Source organism: Hippocampus guttulatus, chromosome 9, assembly GCF_054856545.1.
Source record: "Hippocampus guttulatus isolate MCC_2025c chromosome 9, RoL_Hgut_1.0, whole genome shotgun sequence".
NCBI lineage: Eukaryota > Metazoa > Chordata > Actinopteri > Syngnathiformes > Syngnathidae > Hippocampus > Hippocampus guttulatus.
This window is the reverse complement of record NC_141269.1, coordinates 8063530-8090293: the sequence shown is the minus strand read 5'-3', so window position 1 is coordinate 8090293 and position 26764 is coordinate 8063530. Positions and strand designations below refer to the sequence as shown.

General features: G+C 42.8%; 3 protein-coding genes across 7 annotated transcripts; 1 reads left to right on the top strand and 2 right to left on the bottom strand.

Annotated features, from left to right (window-relative positions):
* Window positions 1-212: 212 nt before the first annotated feature.
* Window positions 213-9911, bottom strand: rab3da (RAB3D, member RAS oncogene family, a). The gene is made up of 5 exons (XM_086120112.1): window positions 9790-9911; window positions 6529-6744; window positions 2079-2197; window positions 1879-2003; window positions 213-875 (listed from the first exon to the last, which is right to left on the bottom strand). Exons 2-5 carry the CDS (start codon window positions 6742-6744, stop codon window positions 688-690), a joined length of 648 nt encoding a protein of 215 aa, XP_085976238.1. The 5' UTR covers window positions 9790-9911; the 3' UTR covers window positions 213-687.
* Window positions 9831-26072, bottom strand: pld6 (phospholipase D family, member 6). Of its 5 annotated transcripts, none has more exons than XM_086120110.1 (6): window positions 25682-26071; window positions 25340-25570; window positions 16637-16820; window positions 15807-16036; window positions 11906-12085; window positions 9831-9973 (listed from the first exon to the last, which is right to left on the bottom strand). In XM_086120110.1, the coding sequence occupies exons 3-6, from the start codon at window positions 16813-16815 to the stop codon at window positions 9909-9911; spliced, it is 654 nt and encodes a 217-aa protein (XP_085976236.1). In that variant the 5' UTR covers window positions 16816-16820; window positions 25340-25570; window positions 25682-26071; the 3' UTR covers window positions 9831-9908. The 5 variants fall into 5 exon arrangements, with proteins under 5 accessions (XP_085976236.1, XP_085976233.1, XP_085976234.1 ...); XM_086120111.1 differs by lacking the exons at window positions 9831-9973; window positions 11906-12085 and adding exons at window positions 15158-15480; window positions 15568-15644 and having other exon boundaries at window positions 25682-26072; XM_086120107.1 differs by lacking the exon at window positions 9831-9973 and having other exon boundaries at window positions 10790-12085; window positions 25682-26068.
* On the top strand, window positions 17982-20670 carry LOC147200158 (transcription elongation factor 1 homolog). Its single transcript, XM_086120114.1, has 4 exons — window positions 17982-18077; window positions 18315-18450; window positions 18530-18600; window positions 19962-20670. Exons 1-4 carry the CDS (start codon window positions 18011-18013, stop codon window positions 20024-20026), a joined length of 339 nt encoding a protein of 112 aa, XP_085976240.1. The 5' UTR covers window positions 17982-18010; the 3' UTR covers window positions 20027-20670.
* Window positions 26073-26764: the final 692 nt, after the last annotated feature.

Below are 26764 nucleotides of genomic sequence, written 5' to 3'. Positions count from 1 at the left end.
TGGGTCATTTCAAATTGGAGGCCAATAAAATAAACACGGTACATAAAGTACACAAGCTACTCCATAATACACTGAAATAAGGTCATCTATCCATCTTGGATTATTAAAACAAGAAAGGAATGAGTTGGACCTACTTTTTGGGTCGGAGAAATCCCAAAAGTGCGGTCATTTTGGTCATAAATACTACAATGTACAACAAAAATTAAAATAAATATGATATTAAGTATTTTATTCCAAAACATAACAGCAGACATAGTGCAAAGCATCCTTTAAATTCCCAAATTTGAAGGCGAAAATAAAAGAAACAGGTGGCAAAAGAAATATTGTCTTATCAGTGACCATTTACAGTGGAAATTCCCCCAAAACATTCCAAGACAATGACATCAGCAATGAGCTCCCCTTGTACCTTGACGTCACGGTTATGCAACTTCCTAATACAGCCGCAAGGTGGCGGCATGACACAAATACTGTGATCCTCACTGCTCTCCGGTTTGGTCCATGTGTTTGCCTGCAACAGGTGCCTGCTTCCACACACACAAAAGTGATAAATAAGGGGCAAGGTCAAAGGCACGTGTCCGCGAAGCAGCTCTTTGGTATTTCAGTGTAACAGTCACATTTAAATAAGGCCCGATTGAGGAAGAATAGGTCGACAAGCTTAGCAATGTGTGCGTGAGAGCGTATTGGCCATCAACATGCGCAGCCCCCCTGCATGCCGCGAGGAGTGTCCTTCAAGCCGGCTTCCTTGTGATTGGGTGACGGAGAGGCATCACAGCTGACGCCGTCGTTCATCTTGTCGCAGATGACGTCCACCAGCTTGTCAAAAACCTGCTTCACGTTGATGCATTCTTTGGCGCTGGCCTCGAAGAACTCAAAGCCTGCGAGGTGTGGGTGAAAGTAAAGGGATACACAAAATGATTGCTTGTTAGCATTTTAGCCGGTCACATTTGGATTTTGAAACAGAACCCAACGAATAGACATAACAGGGGTCTGCCCTAGTGCTTTCTTAACAGAAGTGGCAAAATTTTTATTTTCAGGGTTACGGAGAGGAATTCTTGTCAAGTCTGTTAAGGCACAAGATGTGCCCAAGTGTTGCTAGCATAGTAGATGCTTGTATACTAGCCAATGGCACTGTTAGCATTTTTATCTCCTTTGTCAAGGCCATCACCATATAATTTGGATTTACTGCAACATACCGAAGCACTTTTGCCATCGTGTTATAGGTCAGCATACCAACTTTTTGCTTCTTAGCATTGTAGTTTCTCAAATATTGCCTGACCAATGAGGCACGTGATACTCCGATATTAACATGATCAGTGCCCAAGTGTTGCTAGCATAGTAGATGCTTGTATACTAGCTAATGGCACTGTTAGCATTTTTATCTCCTTTACCAAGACCATCACTATATAATTTGGATTTACTGCAACATACCGAAGCACTTTTGCCATCGTGTTATACGCCAGCATACCAACTTTTCGCTTCTTAGCATTGTAGTTTCTCAAATATTGCCTGACCAATGAGGCACGTGATGCTCCGATATTAACATGATCAGTCCGCAAAGGTCACCTGCATGCAGGCCGTTATAGCATACAAGCTGTTCCCATTGTTAGAATTTCTATTTTCACACAGCGAGATAATTGGTAGACAAACAACACCCCCCCCCCCAACCAAAATAAATAAATAAATAAATAAATAAAACTCTGGGACCATAAGTCGGCCATACGATGACACTGTTATTAACTCATTCAGTACCAGCCAATTCTGGACCAAGTCTGAAAAGACGTTTAAAAACGTCTTTGGGAGTGAATGGGTTAAGCTGTAAACACAGACCATTTGTGAGTCTGGCGTGAAGAGCGTGTGTGTGTGTTTTCCTGCACTGACCGAGCTCTGTAGCGAGTCTCTGAGCATCTTCGGTGGGGACCTGCCTGTCTTCCTCCAAGTCCAACTTATTCCCAACCAGCACCACCTGGGCGTTGTCCCACGAGTACGTCTTGATTTGCGTTCCCCTGGGAAACAAAAAAATACATGGTTCTGTTCGTGCAGCAAAGGCTTCAAAAACACCTGAACTAAGGCCTGATTACCAGTCTTGTACCGCCACAAAGGACTCCTGACTTGTGATGTCATATACGAGGAGGAAACCCATCGCTCCTCTGTAGTAAGCTGTGGTGATGGTGCGGTAGCGCTCCTGACCCGCTGTGTCCTGGAAGCACAAAAGCAGAAGAGCGTGTCACTTGCATCCATTCAATTTTCATTGGACTCGTCCACATTAGCGTCGCGGGTAGGGATGGAGCCAATCCCATCTGATTTTGTCTGAGTGGCAGAGTATACCCTGGACTGCTTGCCAGCAGTAGTACCGTATTTTCCGGACTACAAGTCGCTCCGGAGTATAGGTCACACCAATCATAAAATGGATAATAAAGAAGAAAAAAAACATATAAAAGTCGCACTGGAGTATAAGTCGCATTTTGGGGGGGAAATCTAAAATCCAACACCAAGAACATACATGCCATCTTGAAAGGCAATTTAAAATAAAGATAAAATAGAAAACGACACGCTGAATAAGTTACATGACGCATAAACAACGAACTGAGAACGTGCCAGGTATGTTCAAGTAACATATTAAGAGTTATTCAGATAACTATAGCATCAAGAACATGCTAACAAGTTCACCAAACCATCAATGTCACTCCAAATCACTAAATCCAATGAAATCTTCATCCTCCGTGTCACTTTAAAACAACTCCACCAAGAAGAAGACTCATCGTGGTTTTATCAACACAGGTCTTGAGCGGCCTCTTGAAGTTAAATGTGAAAATAACATGCGAAATGATATAATAATGTGTCACTAATTTCACCCAGAAATCGCTCCAGGGTATAAGTCGCACCCCAGCCAAACTATGAAAAAAAACTGTGACTTATAGTCCGGAAAATACGGTATATAGATTGTATTTTACAATAACAGTGAAAGTTTTTATGTCAATGTGCAGCGGAGACTCATTTTTTGGCAACGGTCCACTTCAGTCGCTTTCGTCCTCGTTTTGGTCTGCAGCGGGGCCTGACGAAAATACTACTAAGACTAAATTTCAAACAGCAATCATTTTCCAATACTGTATTCATATTGCATCATGACATGGCACAAACGCCGAGAATGCACTTAGGAGGTAGCCACAAACTTGTAATGAATAACAAAATCGATGGAGAAGTGGGGGGCATCTGAGGACTTCAAAATTAGTCGTAAGTCATTTATGTATTTATTTGCTCCAGGGAAACGTGGCTGTCGTTGAGAAGTGAAATTTATACTGGCACAACGGGGAATGGTGTCAGGGCTGGTCTATCAATATGACGGACCACCACCAAAGTAAACACTATGCTATTTTCCTCATGGAAAGCCCTGACTGGAGCTGTTCTTTTACAGTATTCATATACAGTATATTGGGCACTGGGCAGCATGGTGAAAGAGGAGTGACATCCCATCTGCTTCATAGTGCTGAAATTCGGTAATATGCTAAGAAGGCAACCAATCCGAGGACAAGTGTTGTAGAAATGGAGGGATACATACTACATTGTTGTTATTTCGAGACAGCAAGTACATGAAATCATTGCCGTTTTACTTTTCAGTCGTGTAGTATTGTACGACAAACATTTCGACTCGTTGTAGTAGCGAAATTCCCACAAGGATGTTGGAGGGCAAAGGGAAAAACGGACACAGCAGCTTGGGCGAACCCCACAAGGAAAAGTGAATGATTGACTTTGCAGACAAGGAAATCTTTCCAAACAGGAGACGGTGTTGCACCACCCAAAGCGTACCAGGATGCAGTCTCTTTTTTATTTTATTTTGGAAGCACACAATAAATTGTGAAAGTCTAGTGTTTGTCTTCTTTATGTGTAGTCTGCCGGGGAACTTGAATCATCATATAACACTTCACGTGGAGGCACAGTAGCACACTTAAACAGATGAATTTAATATGTGGTTCCATTATGAAAAGTAATGCTAATGATGCAGTGCGGAATGTAACAAAAAATGAGTGGTTTCAGTGGTCCCGCGGAAGCCATTGGAACAGAATTTGATCATTGCTCCGGATGTGCGCAGAGTGCTTACTAGCAGAATACATTCCAACATGGAGGGAGGAGGATGTATTGCTTTCATCTCGCAGGAGTGCTGTGAGTGAGCCGAGTCTTATCCTGGTTGGGTGTCGGGCTGCATCGTAAGCACAGTGGGGCGGGGCCCCCCCACCCCGCTCAAAGCCATGCATATTTCATGAAGTGTACTGTCTGGGGAGCATGTTAAACATCAACTTGCATTAAAGCCGCCGCGTGAGAAATGACTAGATGCCACATGCATGGCAACCGGGCGGAGGCCCGATCAGGGTCGGGGGGGGGGGGGGGGGGGCACGAAAATGGTCTCCAAGCCTCTGGGCTGCAGGCTAGAACCTTTTAACCTCAGCTTTTATTGGCTCAAGTCAATTTACAGCACTGGCATTTAAGAGGCGATACTTTTTTTTCCCAAACAATTTTGTTGATTTATTATCTGTCAAACCTGTTTTCCCTGCGGAGTTATTTGTTGTATCCGCTACACAGAAGAAACAAGACGAACTCTGCGCCATATATTGGCTTCATTTGTTCCAATTGTTTTTTCAAAACGACACCTTTTGATCCACTTTCATTTTCTTCAAATTTCTGATTAGTATGAATGGCTATATTGGCCACATTGAAATACAAACAATATTAGGAGGAAAACGTTAAAAGTTGTAATATTTGGGTCACGATATCATATTAAAATAAAATAAATGGTGACAAACAGCTACATTAAAGTCTGTGTGGAAATGTAAACATTTACTGCTGAAAATGGCTATCAGGTATTCTCATAACATTTGTTGTTTCTTCTGAAGTCAAGATGGCGGCAGCTCCACTAATTTAAACCAACTCTGCTAACTTGTGATGGCAACAGGGAAAAAAAAGTGAAGATGTTGAGTCCAATGATGGAGCGGGTCAAGATTCACAGCGGTATTGTTTGACTTGAAATTTTAAAAAGGTCTTTACGAAGCATCACGCAATCTTGCTTTGAGATGGCATGTACGGTTATCTTGAATCTTATAATTCAGATTTAAGCAAGACGAATCGTAGCCCCAAAAGTGAAGCACGAATGTTGCAAAAGTTGTTTTGAAAGAACAACCGGTGTTAAGTAAAATCGACATTATGCATCTGTGTGTAGTTTTGACTTAGCTTTTATGTCCTTAAATGCACCATATTTCGTCTTTTGCAATGTTGTATTTTTATTGCGTTTCATTGCCAATAGAACTGCCAGCGTGCGTCTTCCTGTGCACTGGGGAGCTGTTGTGCGGCATGAAGTCGACGGTATGGTGCTTGGGCTTTCTTTTAAATATTCATATAGAGATCATAACTTCAGTAAAGCTCCAGGGGTGCTAACACAAAAATTAGCAAGTGTAAAAACCAATAAACACATAAATAACACTTTAAGTGCCCTGCACACTGCCATTTTAGCAACTTGTGTAGCTTTCCAGAGCCACAAAAATAACATTATTCTTATTTTTGAAATAATTAAGAAACTATGTGTAAAAGTGAGTGCATCAACAGGACTATTATCGTATCATTTACAATTTATATAAAATAGAGGTACACAGTTAGGCTTTCGGGTGAAATTTCAGGATGAACTTAAAAGGAACCCATTGACAGATAAACTGAATTTGCAGCAAATGAGTTGACATTGAACGAACAGCGCCTCTGGTGGCAGAAAGCTATTGGTGCATTCCATCTTGCGTTGGTGGCTTGAATCAATTCCCCACAACTAACAGACATCGTGACAGATTATTTAATTGTCATGAAGGTATTACAGAGGAGAAGTGGTGTGCCACATGCCTCGCAGGTCTAAAGTTTGAATCTCGGAATTGGTTGTTCGTGCTCTGTGATTGGATGGTGATCAGTCCAGGGTGTGTCCCTCGCCCAAAGTCATTCATGATAAAAAAAAAAAAAATGTGATGATGTATGGATTATCATCAGGACTATCACAAGTTCTCAGAGTTTAGTTCCTTGGTGTCTAAGTGTATTCATGCCCTTGGGTGCTTCTTTAGGACTTTCTCATTCTGTATGGGAATGTTTGTACATTCTTTTATTCTCTAGATTATTAATTGTATTGCACAGACTTCCCTAGCTGTCTGTTTGCAGTTCGGGGTAGGACGTTGTGTTTTCACACTCAGCACCTTCTGAGAGCAGAATTATTCAAATGGAATGTGCAAGGAAACACCGTCTGCCAGCCTTTAGTTGTTGGCGGCCGCACAGAGCAAACTCCCCTCTGTCAGCCAAAAGTGAATTACTGGGGTTTAGAAGCCTTTTTTTGCGAATGAACTTTTCTTTCTCCCTAATTTACAGGTCTTCTCTGAGGTTAGCAATCGGAAATCAAGCATTTTGCTCCCATTCGGAATAAAAGCTCCATTTGATGATACGCTCACATAATCCCAACGAGGTGGATTGGGTAGCAAGGCATAGACATCATTCTATGTTGTTACGCCTCACCCAGATCTGCAGCTTGATGCGCTTGTCGTTCCTGTAGATGGTCTTGACTTTAAAGTCGATGCCCACCGTGCTGACAAAGGCGGACGTGAACGAGTCATCCGTGTAGCGGAACAGGAAGGACGTCTTCCCTACGCTGCTGTTGCCGATGATCAGCAGCTTGAACATGTAGTCGAAGTTCTGGTCGGCCGCGTCCCTCTCCTCTCTGGCTGATGCCATCTGTCAAAGTGGAAAGGCGGTCGTCAGGCAAAGCAGCAACACTCTTCAGGATACAGCTGAAGGATGTGCGACGTGGCCCGTAGTAATGTACAAACATGTTATCACAAGCTGTGTTTGCTAGGAAAGCAGTTGCTTGTCCTCCTCCTGTGTGCGTTAGAGCTGCACTGGGTCATCACGTCCTTGGCAGATAATTGGCAAATTCATTTATCTCATGTTATTTGGTCATTTTTCTTCATTGAGTTGGACTGGGCATCCGTGTCAAGATAAGAGCATAAAAGCAAAGATAACTTTTCCTCATCACCACACCATTCTCAAAAGGCATCATAATTAATACCTGGAAATCGTTGAAAAAAAAAAAGAGAAAACAAATAATTGCCAAGGATGTTCTGGTTAATTTTTAGGATCAAGGATCAACATACAGATGACATAAAGCAAGTCCGTCAGCATGAGGGCACCTCTAGTGTGCAAGTGTGCAACCCCCTTCAGGTCACCCCAACTAATATTCAGTTTGACTTAGATCTGGGTTTTGGCTGTGGAATGCCATTTTTTTCAACTTTTCTTCTAGTGAAGTAATTCATTGGATGAGTTGGGGGCTCATTGTCATTTTGAAAGTTTAAATTACCCTTCGGCTTCAGCTTTAAAGGAGACGTCTGGTTTGGTTCAATACCGACAGTTCATGAATCACACTACCTTGACCAGTTCTGGCGCATCTGTTGAACATTGCAGGTATTGGTAGATTATTTAATAGGGTTGAACAATAAAGTGAATTCAAATTGGCACCACAATGTAGTGGAGTATATTATTCATTTATCAATTGTCTAGATAACTTCAGTTCTTAAGAAGTGCAATCCACATGTTTACATATCATTGCTTCGTGAAACAGGAAATTTTGAACTCAAGTGGAAAGTAGTCTTATTAACTCACGGTTCATTTGCTTTTAATTTAGCGTAAACCTAACGAATAACACCAAAACATTTACGTAAAAGATATCTGTAAAACATATTTAATACTGTGGTGGTGTTTAAATTCCTCCATATCAATAGCGCCAATATCTCAACTTCGACTCAGTATAAATAAAATGAATGGACAAATTCCTCCAACTGATAAATTGTCTACCGGAAAGAATGACTTAACCAGAGCAATTATGACATTTGATTCGCGTCTCCTTGTGCTTGGGAACTGTGAGCCCAGCCGAGGGAGATTGAAAAAGCCCGTGATGTCACCGTAAAGGATCTCAGCTGCTCGGCAATTCAAGTTAACGCTCACCCGTCAGAAATCCATCCCCCGGGTAATAGCTGAGTAAATGGTAAATGGAAGTGTTGCTTTGAAAACATTCCATCTTGGCTTGTCACAGCATGGCCATGAATCACGATCTGGCCCATGCCCCGCCCACCCCGGACTCCCTCCATCCCTCTATTTCCGTCACCCGAGACTCCTGTTGGTCATTTCTCAACGCAGCCTCCAAACTGATGGCGCCGGTCGATGCTGAGCCCTGCGCATCGCATCCATCATCACCCACTCGTTCATCTTCAGCCATTCACCATCTCCCAGCATCATCAGGCTGCTGAAGCGGGCATTCGTCCTCACGTCCACCCACTTTCCTCTCTCTCTCTTTCGCTCTCTGGGGACCTGATCAGCATTACTGCTCACACCAACATAAAGAAGGTCTGGCTCAGCAGCACACACAAACCAAACACATTTTGCGACACATCATTGAGTTGAACAAAGTGGTGGGTTGAAAGAGAAAATGTAGAGGATTTAGATCAGGGGTGTCAAATATTTTATCATCATGTCTCATGTCATGGTTATGGTTGCCCTCAGGGGCCCTTGTTACACTGGTGAAACCACATTAATGTATCACTGTAACATCACGATACAGTGTGTTACTTGGTTTAAGATCCAATTTGGTTTTGGTGGTGGGTACAGTCAGAAAATCCATCCATCCATTTTCCGAACCGCTTTATCCTCACAAGGGTCGCGGGGGGTGCTGGAGCCTGTCCCAGCCATCTTCGGGCAGTAGGCGGGGGACACCCTGAACCGGTTGCCAGCCAATTGCAGGGCACACAAAGACAAAAAAAAACCCCCATCTGCGCTCACACTCACACCTAGGGAAAATTTAGTGTTCAATCAGCCTGCCATGCATGTTTTTGGAATGTGGGAGGAAACCGGAGTACCCGGAGAAAACCCACCAGGCCTGGGAAGAACATGCAAACTCCACATAGGAAGGCTGCAGCCAGGATCGAACCCACGACCTCTGCACTGTTAGGTATACGCGCTCACCACTGGAGCACCACTGGCCCAGTAAGAAAATAAAATAAAAAATGATGCTCATGTTTTGAATCATGGGGGAACAGATATAATGGCATTTGAAATGAAGCAGCAGCATACCCTTGCATTTTTTTCAAGTAATGATAGCTTTGTCTTTCTTTTAGGATGGATGCGGACAAACGCAAAAGCAAGTTTCAGCCTTTCAACAGAACAAATTGTGAAATTGATTAATTAATAAAATTAACTCATTAGAGCTTTTTTTTTTTGCTTTGGCTCTAACCAAAGAGGTATGTTTAAATGTTAAATGTAATGGGAAGTTGTGTTTGTACGGCGTTAGCTTTTTTTAAATGGCAGCCAAAATCTGAGATGCATTGTCTTTGCTTAGAGACTAGGTGTGTGGCACGGCAGGTCCACTTCTTGGCCCTTAACGAATTACAGTATGTTCTGTGAGGGTTATTAGCATTTTAATGGCTAGTTTTGAGCAAAAGTCAAGGAAATAACGTTTTCACAGGCCACAAATAATGATGTGGCAGTCTGGATCGGCCCGCAGGCCTGGAGTTTGCAACCCATGATAAAGAAAAAGAGATGGTGACGCGTGTGCGAGCGTGTACCTGTGAAAAGCTTGCGGGTCACATGGGGTCATGACACTTGTTGACGATAAATGCAATTATCCACACGTGCATTTTGAGTTGATATATTCACATGCGACATGAGCAGGTTTGATGTTTAACACATCACTTTTTTTTTGTTGTTGTTGTTTTTGCACGCCGTCGCTACCTTGGCTTTGTTCGCTTCCCCCGTCTCACGTCGTCCTCTGCTTCAACTGGGCGATCAGTGTGCGCCGCTCCCGGCTCTGTGCATGTGCTCACGGCCCGGACCTCCACCGTGCGAGGCGGTCAAGTCCGCGGTCGTGAAGACGGAGTGCTTCCGGTCTTGTCTTTCGAAGTTTTCAAGACCGCGACTGAAATTGTGAGAAATGGTTGGAAAACGAGAGCTAGCAATTCAGGTAAACGTGATATGGAACACAAATAGATTGATGGAGTACATCATTCGGTGTTCTATTGTGATAACTTGAAACCTAAAACTGTGATAATAGTTTCAACAGAAACACGTGTTTTGTAGTAACTTCCAATGAGTGGTTCTACTCATTCTTGAGGAACGTATTGTGGAAAACGGTTTGATTATGATTCACATTTATATCATGAAGCAGCGAACGTTTTTGCATCTTATACCCCTCATAAAATAGTTATAATTTCAGGTCTGAGAATAACGTCTTTAATGACAATCAATTCCTCTTGAAACCGCTCTGCAGCGTTTGTGCCGATATGTAAATTGTCAATTCTTTATTTTGAAATTGGACTCAAATGAGTTTCCGGCAGCGGTCTCCTTGGTGCACGCAAACCGGTTTAGGCGTAAACTGCGCCGGAGTTTCGCATCACTTTGCGCATATCAACTCATGACCCGTTTCGTTAAATCGGTCCCTTATGTAATGTGGCAGCTGATTACTAACACTGTCATTTAGCACACATAACTCGAGCAAAGATGTTAAAACACAGGGAGCAAGCCGTCATGCAGGCATTTGAAGCATTCCCAAAGCAGATCGTGTTCAATGCACTGTATTGTTGAGTGCTGATATCACTTTGGTAGGGTACTGCTTCTTGGGAATCTAAATTGAGCTAGAAGAGGGGTGGGGGGAGTGCGAGAGAGAGAGAGAGAGAGAGAGAGAGAGAGAGAGAGAGAGAGAGAGAGAGAGAACGACAGCTGTGGAGCAAAGTAGTTGGTGCTCTGAAAAACAATTTGGATTTAATTGGCACTGAGACTGCCCATAAAACACAAAAAACATAAACACTCAGTCTTAATAACAAGTCATTTCTAAACTATTTCAACAATTCTCTCAAAAAGCAGCTGTTACAACACAATGCCAGCCCAAGTTTTGGTTATGGAGAATCCACAAAAATTACTGTTAACTGCCACTGAGCTAAAATGCGTAAGAAAAATTAATTGGGGACTATGCTCTACCAATATGTGGTGCCTAAAACAATATATTTTTGCACACTGATGCCATTTTGTCAAAGCCAAAAAAAGAGTGATGGTCAATCCATCCATTTTTTTCCTACTGAGCCTCACTTGGGTTGAGGAGGACTGAGGGTCAGGAAATATTATTCTCCTAATAATAAATTATCCTGATACAAGGTAACTATTTTTCCCCCTCAAAAAGTGACTTTGACTTTACTGAATTTGTGTCGTCATCCGCATAAGTGTCTTTTTAAAATGTAATCACTAATTATAAGGTTGATCTAACTTTACATAACATGAAAAAAATAGGGGGTCGGGGGGGACAGCAACATTTTTTGGGTTAATGCCACTTTTACATATACTTTAAAAAATAATATAAAATAAAATATAATTGTAAAAAGCTGTGTGATGGATCAATATTAGGAAAAGACAAAGTTTCATTTTGTTGTGTGTCTAAAGTTGTTTTGACATCACTGCATATCATAGATTACATGTACCACGTAAATATGGGCTGTGAGTGTCAAGGGACGACGTCAGAGCAATCTAACTCGATGCAGTGACATCATAGGTCTTTGGTCAATCTTGTGTGCTGTTGTCTGGAACAAAACTAGCATATCTAGCATATGATTAATAATCTGGAGGAAAAATTAAAATGTTTAGGGAATGCTTGTCTTTCAGCATTCACACTGAGGCAAGTGTGCTATTTAACTACCTGTACTTTAAAATTCGGAAAAGGCATTCAACATAAGTCTTTCAAAACTTAAAACTGACTCGAAGCCCCCCCTCCCAGTATCACACAGTGCTAATCAGTTGTGGGCCACATTTTGGTCACTAAAAGGTCCATTCTGAGAGGGATCATTGTCCGCCCATAACCTACAGAACTCTCTGACGAAGGGTTGGACCAGACGAGGCTCTTCGGTGACGAGGACGTTCTCAGAGTTGCACTGCACCGCCGCCAGCGTCCAGTTGAGGGAGCCTGTGATGAGGCGTCGGCCGTCCACCAGTGCGAACTTGTGATGCATGTGCACATAGCGGCCCACGTTGCGCACGCAGATCCCTGTGGAGGAGGAGGAGAGTGAGGAATGACAGAATTTCAATGTATTATGGATGAACTGGTCTGCTCTGGAAACAATCGGGGAGAACAAAGTTGGAAAAAGAAAGTGAAATGGTGATATCGATCCTACATACAGAACTCATTTGGCAGAGACTCCACACCCAGGAGTATAAAGGTACAGCTTGAGGGCCATCTGAATAAACTTGATATTTTACACTTGGGGAGAGAATGAAAACTGATCTGTGGTTGATCATGCGTCATTTGAAGTGGGAAATTAACATCAGGTTTTAGTCACTACATCATCAATTAGAAAGGGAGATAATCTTGTCCGGTTAGGGATTACATATGTCGTACAGTGCTCAACATCGCCATGAAAATGTAAAACAGAACCTGTGGCCTCACAAAAAGAAAAAATATCACCACAAGAGTGCATTGCGGGAAAAGCAATCAGGTGAAATGCTGGCTCGTGGGGAGTCTCCACCGAGTCTGGCTGTGTTGCGAGACGCACGTACATGTGGCCAACCCGCTTGTCTGGCCGAAGAGAGGCTGAAATGCAACTATGTATTATGCTGGATGAAGGCCAAGAGCAGCTCCACTCAGATCATGCCGATTCAGTCAAAGGCGACCATACTCATGCAAGGGATTTATGTTGTGTTATTGTGATTATACTGCATTCACTGCGGTGTGTATTTGCAAGTGACTATTACATATGGCGGCCCGGTAGTCCAGTGGTTAGCACGTCGGCTTCACAGTGCAGAGGTACCGGGTTCGATTCCAGCTACGGCCTCCCTGTGTGGAGTTTGCATGTTCTCCCCGGGCCTGCGTGGGTTTTCTCCGGGTGCTCCGGTTTCCTCCCACATTCCAAAAACATGCATGGCAGGCTGATTGGATGCTCTAAATTGTCCCTAGGTGTGAGTGTGGGCGTGGATGGTTGTTTGTCTCTGTGTGCCCTGCGATTGGCTGGCAACTGATTCAGGGTGTCCCCGCCTACTGCCCGAAGACGGCTGGGATAGGCTCCAGCACCCCCCGCGACCCTAGTGAGGATCAAGCGGTTCGGAAAATGGATGGATGGATGGATATTACATATGGCCTGTGTGAATGACAGCTTTTCCTGTGTAGATGCGTGTTCATGAATGTTTCTGGGGTATCTTGTTGATTACCACCGGTCCTCCCCTCCGCCCTAATGATGAATTACTTTCTGAGCGATTGATCCAAAATTTAAGATAACACTGGAAACTGCAGCGGGCTCTTCTCTCAGAAAGCTGCTACTTGAACCTGAAGAGGCCCTTTAAATATCCACTCTCACTTGTCCCATCACAAACGTCCACAAAAAGTGTAGTATTTCATCCATCCATCCTGGAGCCTATCCCAGCTGTCTTCGGGCAGTAGGCGGGGGACACCCTGAACTGGTTGCCAGCGAATCGCAGGGCACACAGACGAACAACCATCCGCGCTCACACTCACACCTAGGCACAATTTAGAGTGTTCAATCAGCCTGCCATGCATGTTTTTGGAACGTGGGAGGAAACCGGAGCACCCGGAGAAAACCCATACACACACGGGAGAACATGCAAACTCCACGCAGGAAGGCCGGAGCCGGGATCAAACCCACGATCTCTGCACTGTGAGGTCGACGCGCTAACCACTGGATCACCGGGCCGCCCTGAAGTATTTCAATAGGTGTCAATTATACATACACTTTTGCTATTCGTAAGACTAGCCTGGTCCCTATCCCGCCAGCGAATAGCGAGGGTCAACTGGATATGGACACCAGCTCATCATTCCTAGTATTTGTTTTCATTCGGCAGTATGAACGTAACTTAAGTACCAAACTTCTGGGTCACGCAAACCTGACCAATATTATTATTACATATGAATACATATTAACATCAAATTCAGTAAAGTGGCTTGTTTTCCCATTTGTATTTGAGCCTAAAATTGAATTAGGAAAAAGCTGGGTTTTACAAGTTTTTGTGTTAGATGAAAATCAAACGACAAAACAACCAGTCTATTTTTCATATTTTAGACTTAGTTTGCCAAATAATCGTGGACAGAATGAACGATAGGCTGTTTTTTTAAAGGTTACTAGAAGAACAGAAATGGATTGATGTTTAGCAGCGCATGTGCTCGTGCCACTGAGTCAGCTACTTCAGCATGAAAGCACCATGCAGGACAAAGACAAGACACAACGGCTGGACTGAAGTGCTGAACATCCTCTCACACACACACACACACTCATGCACACACACACAAACACAAACACTTGGCCTAATGAAATCTGCCATCCACGTTGCCAATTTCTTACTTACTTAATCCTTACTTAACAATATAAAGCAGCGGCAATTCAGCAAATGTGGGAGGCTGAAAGCGAAGGAAAGATAGCGAGAGGGAGACAGAACACACAAAGCCTTTCACGGTGTGAGAGTCCATTAGGTCAGACAGCTGCTGTCATCCCGCCATTCACCCCAGAACAACTACCCAGGAGAGACTTCTTGGCATTGATGCCGCTTGTCGAAGAATGGAGCGAGCACCTTCCATTGAGAATGACCTGAGTCATTTCCGGTCGACTCTGCCGGTTGCTCTACAAAATCACCCCTGAGTGAGCTTGATGTCTTTTTATCTATTTAAAAACTGGAACCTTTCAACTTTCACTCGACTGGCCCCCAAAATTATCCATTTTATGCCAGCAACTGGAGCTGAGCGCTACGGATAAAAACGTCATATCCTGATATTCATGCCAGATATTCCGACACTGATCCGATAACGATATTACGATGAGTTCATTGAAAGCCAAGCTTTTTTGTTTGTTTGTTTGTTTGTTTAGAAAAAGCAAACTATCAATCCAAAAGAATGTGGGAAGTACAGCGTTACAATTAGAACTTAATGACAGGCAAGAACAACATGAGAAGTAATAAATTAAAAAGAAGGAAATTCAACCTTGTACTGCAATTGTGCTTTAACAATAAATAATTACTGTACATGCTACAAGTGAAGCCGCACAGGGCACGATGCTTCTGAACCCGAAAATTACAGTTGGCCACTCACCAGCCCTCACACAATGGGTGATGTCATGCATGGAGTGGGTTGTCCAGTGGTTAGCACGTCGACTTCACAGTGCAAAGGTACCGGGTTCAATTCCAGCTCTGGCCTCCATGTATGGAGTTTGCATGTTCTCCCCGGGCCTGTCTGGGTTTTCTCCGGGTACTCCGGTTTCCTCCCACATTCCAAAAACATGCGTGGCAGGCTGATTGAACACTCTGAATTGTCCCTAGGTGTGATTGTGAGCGCGGATGGTTGTTCGTCTCTGTGTGTCCTGCGATTGGCTGGCAACCGATTCAGGGTGTCCCCCGCCTACTGCCCGAAGACAGCTGGGATAGGCTCCGGCAACCCCCGCGACCCTAGTGAGGATAAAGCGGTTCGGAAAATGAATGAATGTGTGGAGTCTGTGGAATCCATAATGAACTGCATGGTGTTTTGAGTCTCACCATAATGTGTTGCGTAGTCTCACTTTTTTTAACCCACAAAAAGATGTCAGTCAAGGAGCATGCAGGTTGCAAAAATACTACATGGGAGATAATGATGACAAAAGTGTGGGTATTGTGTAAGGCGAGGCTCGCTTCCATTCAGTTGAATGGACCTCATACATTTTTACCGCAAGCTTCTATCGTATCCCCAAGTGATTTCGTAGACAAAGTTCACATGCTACCACACTGGATTCACTTACCCGCCTTGCGGAGGGCTCCAACCTGGGAGCCAGTGATGACAGAGTATTCTTTGTCCACCAGGACTCGAACGGTGATCTTCCTTCTGTGCAGGTACAGAACAGCCCTGCATAGGTCCATGTTGGAAAAAGAAAACAAACACAAGTCCAGAGAGGAGGATGCTGATAGGATGAAGCGGAGAAGATGGGTGAAGGACGTCTCTACACCATGAGGCAATGGGCAGCAACAGGAGCTGAAAGCACACAAAAAATAGCAACTGTTGTTATTTTAATCTACATGATCTTCAGTTTCTATTTATTTTATTTTATTCTCATGTTGTCATCATTTTTTCTCGAAATGAGCTTTGATTTGATCGACATGCTTTTCAGTTCCTCGTTACCGTATCATATCTACAGTACATGAGCTTCATTTCCTTGTGATTTTAGCTTTTATGTTGTTGTTGTTCATTTGCATGATGGCAGATCAAATTCTTTTGCAATACATAAAGTATAAGGCCCAGGGGCTTTAGGTTTCCCACCCCTGCTGTAGCTAACTTTGCACAAAAGCTGTGACATTGCAGTTTTAATAGCAAAACAATCAAGGTTATATCCATGTAAGTTGCTGTCACGCAGCGCAGTCCAAACAATTGCAAGACTCCGTTAATGATAGATTTCTTTCTACCATTTGCCTATCGTCACTTCTTCTCCTCAAGGACATCATGCCAGCTGAAAAGACTGAAAAGCAAACGTGTTCATTAAAACACAAAAGAACTGTTGAACACAAAGCTCCCTCTTGCACTGTTTTGCCGTCCATCACAGCAGCTTCATTATGTTCAACACAAAGAGTCGCTCACTTGGGAGAAGCAGGAGAGAAGATGTGCTCCATGCAGGCCACCTCTGAGGGAAAGAAGAGGACCTCATTCAGAGTTGTAGGCGGCTTGAGGCGCCGCAGGAGCCGCCACAGCAGTTCCACACTGAGGGAAAAGGCCACGACTCCCAGGCCCACCACCTTCACTGTCCACATCACTGACATCCCTGCTGTGACAACACAATAGTTGCTCACATGACTGTACTTTTGAATGAATCAGCAGTGTGTTATTGCGTTGTCTAGAATGCTGAATGTGCAAACTGATAGGACAAGTAACTTTTTTACATAAACCGTTTTTACCTCCTCTATGAATGACCTGACCAAGCTGTCTATTTTAAAAATCAAATGTGACCAGGAAGCACAACAGTGTGCCCAACCTTAGCTTTCTGAAAAAAAGTTCCCATATGCAGTGCAAAACAGTCTGGAGCACTATGCATGGGTTTTTTTCATAGTTGGAAGGAAATCGCCGTACCCCAGGGGTGTCAAATTAATTTTTGTCGAATCATTACATAGTATTATTGTCCAAAACAAATTGATGGATTACTAGTTTTGAAATCAGTCAACTATGTGTTTGTTATTTGTTCACTTATTGTTCAAGTGAGTGTAAACAGTGTCAGAAAATTATTGCAAAATCTCAACGCTATTTCGTACACATGACAATTTGACATTTCGGTACAGATAATAGAAAGGATCATGGAAGCTGACACACATGATCTGCTTTCGCGGGCCACCTCAAATGATGTGGCAGGCCAGATGTGGCCCCCGGGCCTTGAGTATGGCACCTGTGCCGTACCCAGACAAAACCAATACAGTACAAACACGGGCAGAACGTGTAAACTCCTCTGTCTCTCTCTCTTACATGCAAAACAATTTATTATTTTGGGAGTTTGAGAGAAGTTTACTAAAAGTAATAAGATGATTGTTTCCTCCCAATATAACACTATGTCTTAATTGAGAGTAAATATACCGGTATGTTTTTGTCAGTTTAGAACCTTTGGTCACGTTTGAGAGACTTCGTAAGTGAGTGAAACGATTACTTCTGAGAATCCTAAAAAAAACAGACAGCCTTGAGAGATTGCTAACCTACTTTAGCGAGATATCGTGTCAACTTCGGCTCACCTTAGTTCGTGACTTGGGGGACAGTAATATAAAAGTAATATTTATTCTTGAACACGTAAATTCAGTCGATAAATCGTCTGCGTTGAGCTAAAGTGGAGTGAGGCAAACCTGTAGCTTCTGACGTCATCACGCGGGCAAGTCAATCCGTTTACGTCGCTGCTAATATCCACATGACAGACGTACGTACGAGCCAATGAATGGCCGTAAAGTGACTCGAGTTCATCCAATCATTTAACCATGAATGCTGCCAGCCGAGTCTTGCGGAAGTAAATATCCTTGCAACGTGTCTTTCCTCTTTCCGAGCAAAGGTAAACAAGAGCTAACTTTAAGATCTTTAGGTTATTTTGATTCTGTTGATTCCTAATCGACGATTATTGTGCAGTCGTAAATGGTGTACCTTACTGGACGTAATTGTTGTATGGGGAGTTAAAAACAAACATGCCAATTTTCAATTGCTAACCTATCAGAAAGTTTCGATAGGGTAATCGCAGTGTTCTGTTCTCGTCCCTCATTGTTTTTGATTTATTCCCTGTGCTATAAAACAGCGACAGAACATTTTCGAACGATGGGTCGCCGCAAGTCCAAACGAAAACCCCCTCCTAAGAAGAAGATGACCGGGGATCTAGACACTCAATTCACCTGCCCCTTCTGCAACCACGAGAAGTCATGTGACGTCAAAATGTAAGTCTTCGCTTTTTTTCAAGGCTATCGCTCCTTTTTATAGACTTGTTGCTAACCCCCCCCCCCCCCCCCGCTACAGGGAGAGAACCAGAAATACTGGGATAATATCTTGTACGGTCTGTTTGGAGGAGTTCCAGACGCCTATTACTTGTATCCTTCTCCATGCAATGCATTTGTCTCCCTGCTGTTGTTTTTCACGTCAGGCACACAGTTCTGAGGTTCTGGGTTTGAGTCCTCATTCCTGCTTTTCTGTGTGCAGTCCGCGATGGAATCTCTTGCACCTCCAAATCGTCACTTTTCTGGAACGCCCCCACCCCTATCCCCAAAAATTGCATGTTTGTTCAACCATTAATATTGCATGATCAAAGAGAGTGTGACATGTGACTGTTAATTGTTTGTGTTGCACTGTGGTCCATAAGAATACACATGCTTAGATTGTCCTGTTATGTTTTTTAACGATAAGCTTGGGACACTTCCATTAGGTTTACGACATCATCCATTTACTGGAAGCTTTCAGCGTGATCTTCTGGCCCCGATGTTTAACCGCTGATTTATTGGCACATCATAACTCCCTGTGCTTTTTGGTCTTTGTACCGCTCCTAATTGAGCATTCGGCGCCTCCCTCCTACGTGCTCAGACAGCCGATGTAGCGTTGGAGGTTATTGACGCTTTGGCGTGGTCAGCGTCAGGGAGGGATGTGAAGTCTATCAGCTGACAGAAAACTGGAGAAAGTCCTTCAGGTGTGAAATTTTTGTTCACGATGTCAATAAAGTCACACGTTATTAAGTGTTAACATGACAACAGAATGACATCAGTTGAGAGCGGCAAGAAGTAAGATATAATATTGCAAGAAGAAACATTGCAATTTCACCTGTATAAAGTTGTAAATGTATGGGTAATAAAATGAGCATTTTAGAAATTAAAGTTGGATGAAGTCATCAGATTTGAAAGTGATAAATGAAATACTTGAAGAAAAAAGCTTTCACCATCAGCTTATCAAGGCACCCTGTGGCTTTTTTTCCAACAAACCTTCAACGTCTTGTCTTTTGAGTAATGTGGCCATTTTATTTTTACATTACAACTTCATTTTAACTTTTTTTTCAAGATGTTTTATTATACTGCTTAAAGTTTTTATTTTCTTATTTTCCTAAAAAGTTAACACAATTGTCTTTTTGCTTTGCAACTATTCACATAAAAATGGCAAATTTTCTAAAATGAAAACATTTATAAGTTACGTAACAACTTAATTCTGATGAACTCACCTTTCTAAAATAATATAAAGACTGCCTCATAAATTACGACTATTGATTCTACCACGACCCAGTACTTGTTTTTTTGTAATATTACTTTTGTTTTTCTCATATTAAAAAATACGTATCTTTAAATTATGAATAAATCTTGTCTGAAGTTGAGCGCCACCGTCACTTTTTACCTATTGAGTTCCAAAGTGAATTTCGAATGCAAATAATATCATGCAACCGAGTCTTTCTCCTTGACCCTTCTCTCTCCAGATCTGTCAGAGCCAGTAGACGTGTACAGTGATTGGATAGACGCTTGTGAATCGGCCAATCAGTAGCCCCGGAGGAGGAGCAAAGATTTTTTTTTTAACACTTTTTTTTTTCTCTAGTTTTTGTTTTTGGCTTTAGATTAGATTTAGATTTTTTTTTTTAATGCCTGCAAGAATCCACTGTTGACAAAATGTGATTGCGCGCATGTGTGTGGCCCGAGACAGAAACTACGGACGGCGACCTCTTCGTTGGAAACACCTGCACGATCGAAGATCCGATGGGAAATTCAATTTCAGTTCATGGCTGACAATATTGGGCAGCACAGTGATTAGCGGTGAACATACTTGCTTCGCAGCTGCGAGGATTGGGGTTGGAATCGCACACGTTCTTCCTCCCATGGTCTAAGAACATGCATGTTCGAGTCATTCCATAATCTGAATTGCATATTGAGGTGAATGATGACAAGCGCCCTGCGATTGACAGGCGACCAGTGCAGTGGCCTCTCTCCCGAGGTCAGCTGGGCAAGATAGAGTGCACTTCCACACTACTAAAAACTATAATAATAAACTTACTGTTCAAAAAAACAACAACAACTGAAACTAATGGCTGCTTTTATCCTTTTTCCCTCCAAATTTGAATATGGATCATGTTTATGGTGTATGTATATTTAAGGGGTGTGCAGTACTCCAATAAAAGACAATTTGATACATTTGATGTGCGATACGTTTCAAAGACGGTTCTTTTTAAAGTGGAGTGGATTCAGTTTGATTAAGTGGTGTTTCGATTTAATAAGGTACGAATGTTCGAGAGCAGTGGTTCTTAACCTTGTTCGAGGTACCGAACCCAACCAGTTCATACGCACATTCACCGAACCCTTCATTCGAGAAAAACTAAAATGTCACTTTTTATAAATTCAAGACATTTCTTAAAAAATGAATACAAGTCAATAAAATTTCAAGACACATGTTTTTCAGGGGTTCGACGGAGCCTCTGCCGCGGAGGTTAAGACACGCGACTCAACATGTTAATTAGTTATGACACGCCCACTTGGCCATCACTGGCTGCAGATGATCACATGGCATTGCTTGTCCAATCAGTGCTGTGGGAAATTCAGTTCGTTTAGTAGTCAACATGTGACTGTCGTTGTAGTACGTCGTACAATAAAAAAAAAAAGTATAATTATCTCTTGAAATTTTATTTACTTTTTTCCCTGTTTTTAAGAAATACGTTTTTTTTAATATCTTGAATCTGTAAAAAATATTTTTATTTTTCACTCATGAAGGGTTTGGTGCCTCTAAAAAGGTTTAGAATCACTGTTCTAAAGGCTATAATGCAATGAGCAGGCATGAAAATCACTCACCTTTTGGCAAAATTTGCCATTTTGAAACCAAAAAGGGTCACCTACCTGAATGGTAGAAATCCAATGAGAAAATAATTTTGGGTGGTGTGGAATTCATATTATTTGGCATTGAGTCTTGAGAATTGATTTGAACCGGGACTAACATTTCGATTCCCCAGGTATCGTTGTCATTTAAAATTTCCCGTTCCCCATTTCGGTGGCTCAAATCAAAAGAGGCAAAGTGCTGCTTTGACATCTTTCATTTAACCCTAAACCAGGGGTCACCAACTGCGGTCCTCGAGGACCCCTATCTTGCATGTTTTAGATTTCGATTCAAATGATGAGCTCATCAGCAAGCTCTGCAGAAGCCTGATAATGATCCTAGCGGGCATTCTCGAGATGCGATTTGGATACAAACATTAAAAAGATGACAATATCGCAACGATAAGCTTCTCCTCGCACTCACTTATAAGCGTCTGTTATTCTTTAGGAACAATAATAACTGAAATTTATATCACGGCTGTGAAGATACCCAAGGACGCTTAAGTGTCGAAAATCGAGACAGTTGTGCCCGAGGGTGTACCCCCTATACTGTGCGATGTGTGTCAGTCCATCCCATTTGTTTTGCATAATGCTCCCAATATTCATGTGAAAATACGCTGCAACCAAGGACACAACAGCAATAGGCTCACGTTGAACGCATTAGGTTCACAATGGGCGTTATTAAATCTGTGGAAATTTTTTTGTCCAGAAATTGTTTTTTTTTTAATGCATGACTATTATATAAGTGCCAGTGCTCAGCCAATAGAAAGGTCCCTTTAAAGGGTTATTCTTCTTATTCCTGAGGGCTCTCGTGGGCAAATGATTTTGTGCACCTTCTGGTCAGAAAATGCTATTTATTACAACAGGTTCCGTTTCACAGAGCGGTTTATTTGAATTTTTTTTTTTCCACCATTGCATCGAAATCTATCTTGCGCGGCTTGGGAATTTGTTGCACTGTTGGCGAAGAAGTTGAATGTGTGACTACAAGAGCAATGTTTTGAACTGGCTGCCTGGACGAGGACGAGAGAATGTTGCAATAAATGCTAGTTTCCAGCACCTTCGCAGGGAATCATAGAAAAAAAAATCTTCCGAGAGTCTTCATTTGAAAAGACCACCACCTCAACGCTGTCCCTGAAACTAATAAAAACTGAACTTGAAGAATAATTAAAAAAATAATTACAAACTGTCAAACCCACTCTAAAAATTGATTGAAACTACAAATGAAAAAAAAAAACCCAAATCAGAGCGAAATAAAAATAAATTAAAATTAAGCATTTTAGGAAACGGTTGGGTGCAAAGGGCGCATTCGTCCCTCTCTACTTTGATCCCCCACACATTGGCAAAATCCAAGCGCTCCACATGCCAATAGGGAAATAAAGCATTGATTTTGCGTCGCTGTTACTATTTTTAGCTGGAGTGATGGATGTTTATGTCTTTTATTGATCAAGTCGTGGTGCGGGTCGCCCGGCGTGCTGAGTAATCGGGAGGCCGCCACCCAATTGGAAGAAGACATCTGAGCTCCATTAGCATTGTTGCTCAGAGATATAAACGAGCGAGCGTTTTTCGCTGCGCATTCAGCAATATATTTGCATCTGTGCGCGTAATAAATTGCACTCATATCACTTAATGTTGCATGAGTTTTAACCACTGCGTGAGCACGGCACACATTTCGTCACAGCAGAATGCAATTAAGGATTTTAATGAGAAATTCCACTCTGGTGCAGTATAAACTTGTTGATTGGGCAGAGCTGTGGGCGCACTTTTGTTTGGGGTTGTCTGTGTGTGTGCGTGTGTGTGTGTGCTAAGCAACAAAATGACTATTGTGAGCACAGCTCCAGGTGCCTAGCGACCACATCGCTGTTTCCTTGGCAACAGTTGCCTCGCAGTCACTGTGTGGGTGATTGGCAGACTTGACAACGTACACAGAGTGACCCCTGACCCCACGTGCTGAATGAGAGAGGATAAAGAGCAATGGGGGGCAGGGCACGCACACACACACACACACACACACACACACACACACACACACACACACACACACACACAGGGGAGGAGAGGCTAAGTGATAATCATTCTCCATTGTGGTCGTCCTCCAGCATGTTTAATAAGGTGTCGTCAATAGTGCTCCAGCTGGGCTCTGTCATCAAACACAACACACGCACACACGGACGACCACTCCACAGCTCATTTATTGTTACAGGCTACTTGTGTTACCGTCTGTGTACTGCAGCCATGAATGGAAAATGTGATGGGAGTAGAAATGGTTTTGTATTGCGAATTACCAGGAACATTTTGGATTTGTCGTCCAGTTGATTACAATCTGTTCCAGGCTCCATAACTGGGTTATCTGTTGTCCATTAGATCAGCAGGTTGAACTCAGAAAATAATCGGTGCCATTTCCCGCTCCTGTTTTAATTTGTGTAGGTTTCTATTTATTCTCTTGGTTATCTAAATGGAGCATGTAGCTCATTAATAGAGAAAAAAAAGCGAAGTAATTTAAGTCAAAACGGAAGTGGAGGGCGGCAGGGGCAAATTAGATTTTTAAATTGTAGAGACGGACCGAGTCATTTTTTGTTGACATAAAATTATGTCAACTCATTTGTTCAAGAAATAATGAATAAATAGTAATCAAATACAAGTCATATATATTTGAACTGAAATTAATTTATACATTAGTGCCTTGAGATATTTTGCTTTGACTTGCAAGTGGGGCGGCCCGGTGATCGAGTGGTTAGCGCGTCGACCTGACAGTGCAGACGTGCGGGGTTCGATTCCGGCTCCAGCCTCCCTGTGTGGAGTTTGCATGTTCTCCCCGGGCCCGCGTGGATTTTCTCCGAGTTCTCCGGTTTCCTCCCACACTCCATAAACATGCATGGCAGGTTAATGGAACACTCTAAATTGTCCCTTGGTGTAAGTGTGAGTGCAGATGGTTGTTCGTCTATGTGAGCCCTAATGGTGCTTAAGAACCAGCCCGTCCTGGAGAGAGAAGTACCCTCTGCCTAGAGCCCAGTAAAAAGAATATATATATTTATAAAAGACCACATAAGTCCAAAGGGTGTGTACACCTTTTATATTCACAGTAGCATCCCTTTACCTCCTTTGTAAATAGGCTTACGAGCTGTGTGAAAGGAAATTGATACTGAATATAATCACTGTAGAGAAGAAATAAATGTAACCGTCGTAAAATTACTCACCCTTGTGTAGTGTGTAAAGGAAAAGAAGAGGGAGGCTAAAGGCTGTCCTCTTCATGCATCATCATTTGTCTTACAGGAGTGAAAAGAAGGTCGCTGCCTTAGCATAAAACGTAAACGACAATAACCATAAAGAGACTAAACACAGCTGACTTTGTGATGTCGATTCTGTTCGAATCATTTTATTACTCATGCGGCTTAACCGTATTGTACTGAGCAGCCATATACCTTTCTCTGTTGTCTTGATGCATCACAGCCCGTGTATGTCGTGTGACATACTCACCGAGTGGTTGTGAGAGGTGCACAGCATCACGTGAAAAGCTCTCTTTCAACATGACAACCCGAAGTGTTTGCACGTGAATGAGCATTATATTAAACTGCTAATTAATCAGTCAACAAAGCCTATCTAGGCAGTGTATCGACGTCATTGCCTTTGCTTCACTGTTGCCCTCTGACACTGTCCTAGCGAAGAGTCTGCAAATTTGGATGTTGAACTGGGGGAACAAACCCTCCCAGGTCAGCTTCGTGCTAGCTACCGGGTACAACAGAATACGGATGAATTTTAAACTTTACCTAAAGAGGAAAAATCAGCCCGGGTTAGTCCGTTGGCCAGTGTATGGTGAGGGATCCTGTAGGCTGAAGTAAGTTATTTTAAACTAGAAAGGAAAACCTTTTCCATTAGTTGACACGGTTTCATTAGTGCATCGGCTGAGTACAGTCTTGGTAAATTATTTTGGGCAAAATATAATGCTGTTTTTGTGCAAAATCCTACTCAATTCATGCAAAAACAGGCCATCTAAGCTGCTCACCAATAATAGGATTACAGTCTCTCTCTCACTTTCTCTCCTGGAGGGCACAAGTGACTGAGTAGTCGAAGGTTTGTGATGAACATGCGACTGGAGCGTTCATCTCTCTGAACTAATAAAGCCTGTGGGGAGTTGAGCTTAGTGTTAGGAGGTCGTCGCCGGCAGCGCCTCTCGCAGGAGATGCGCGCAAACTCATTTCCTCTACAGGTGCTAAGAGGGACACGCTTCATAAACCTGGAATGGTGAACCAACACACACACACACACACACACACACACACACACAAACAGCATTTAAGGGAGGCGGTTTGACGACGATCTGGATTGCGTCATGTTCAAAACGTACCCGCGAGTGTGCCTTTTTTTATTCCGAACGACCTTCAGTTGACAAAGCCTCCACTCGACTACGCGTATTCTCAAGCAATAACATCCACATCTGTATTATCAACCCAAGAATACACGTGGTCGAGAGTGGAGCCAAGAGGCCCTCGCCCTCATACTCTTCATCCTCATCCTCTTTTGTGTTATTGTAAGCAGACAGCACCTATGGGAGAGCACAGAAAAGAGGTAACGTTCACCCTTAAATAACAACGCGCTTTCCTTTCATCATGTGCATTCAGAGCCCAGTAATGTGAGAGCATTATTTTTTTTAACCCTAACATAAACACATTCAAGTGACAAAATATTTTTGTACTGCAGTTAAGGAGGGCAGAGAGGCGCTCTTCCATGATCAAATAGATGTCGCTGTGTGTTACAGACCGCAGTACAAACATATTCTTACCTCCCCCCATCATTGACTTTGCTGCCCCAGGCCCGTCCCGTGGAGAATAATGTTGGTACACATTTGCCAATTAGAGAGCAGGACGTGTCAATCTGGCAGCATACGGTGGATGAATGAAAGCGGGGGAGGGAGGAGGGGATTGACGGGGTGTTGCATCAGAACCAAGGAGAGCTCCTGGCGTAAAAACTGGTTGACAAACATTACTGATTTTGTTTCTTTCACTCTTCCACCGCATTAACCTTGCCGCAGTTTACTCTCTTCGCCAGCTCCAGTGGTGCCTTCAGATACTAGTTGAAGTGAAATGAACAGAAATGCCGTTCATCTTTTTCAGGTCTTCGCGAGAAAAAAAATGTTGGACTGTCTATTTAGTATATCGTACTTGACCTATGTGACAATGACACAAGTACGTAGAATTAAAAACACTGTCATGGCCTTTGTGCTGCTGTTTTATGGGCTGTGCTTGACTTGGCCACTTAGGGGCAGTAAAAAACAGACAGTCAGATTAACTGTTAATTTCACATCTCCTCTCACTTCATCGGTATGGCACTATTTGTCATTCTTCACAGAGGATGAAGAATAGTTGACTTTGAATATTGTCTATTTTCTGTCTACATATGTTGCTGCACAGTTTGTGTTCAATCCATCACA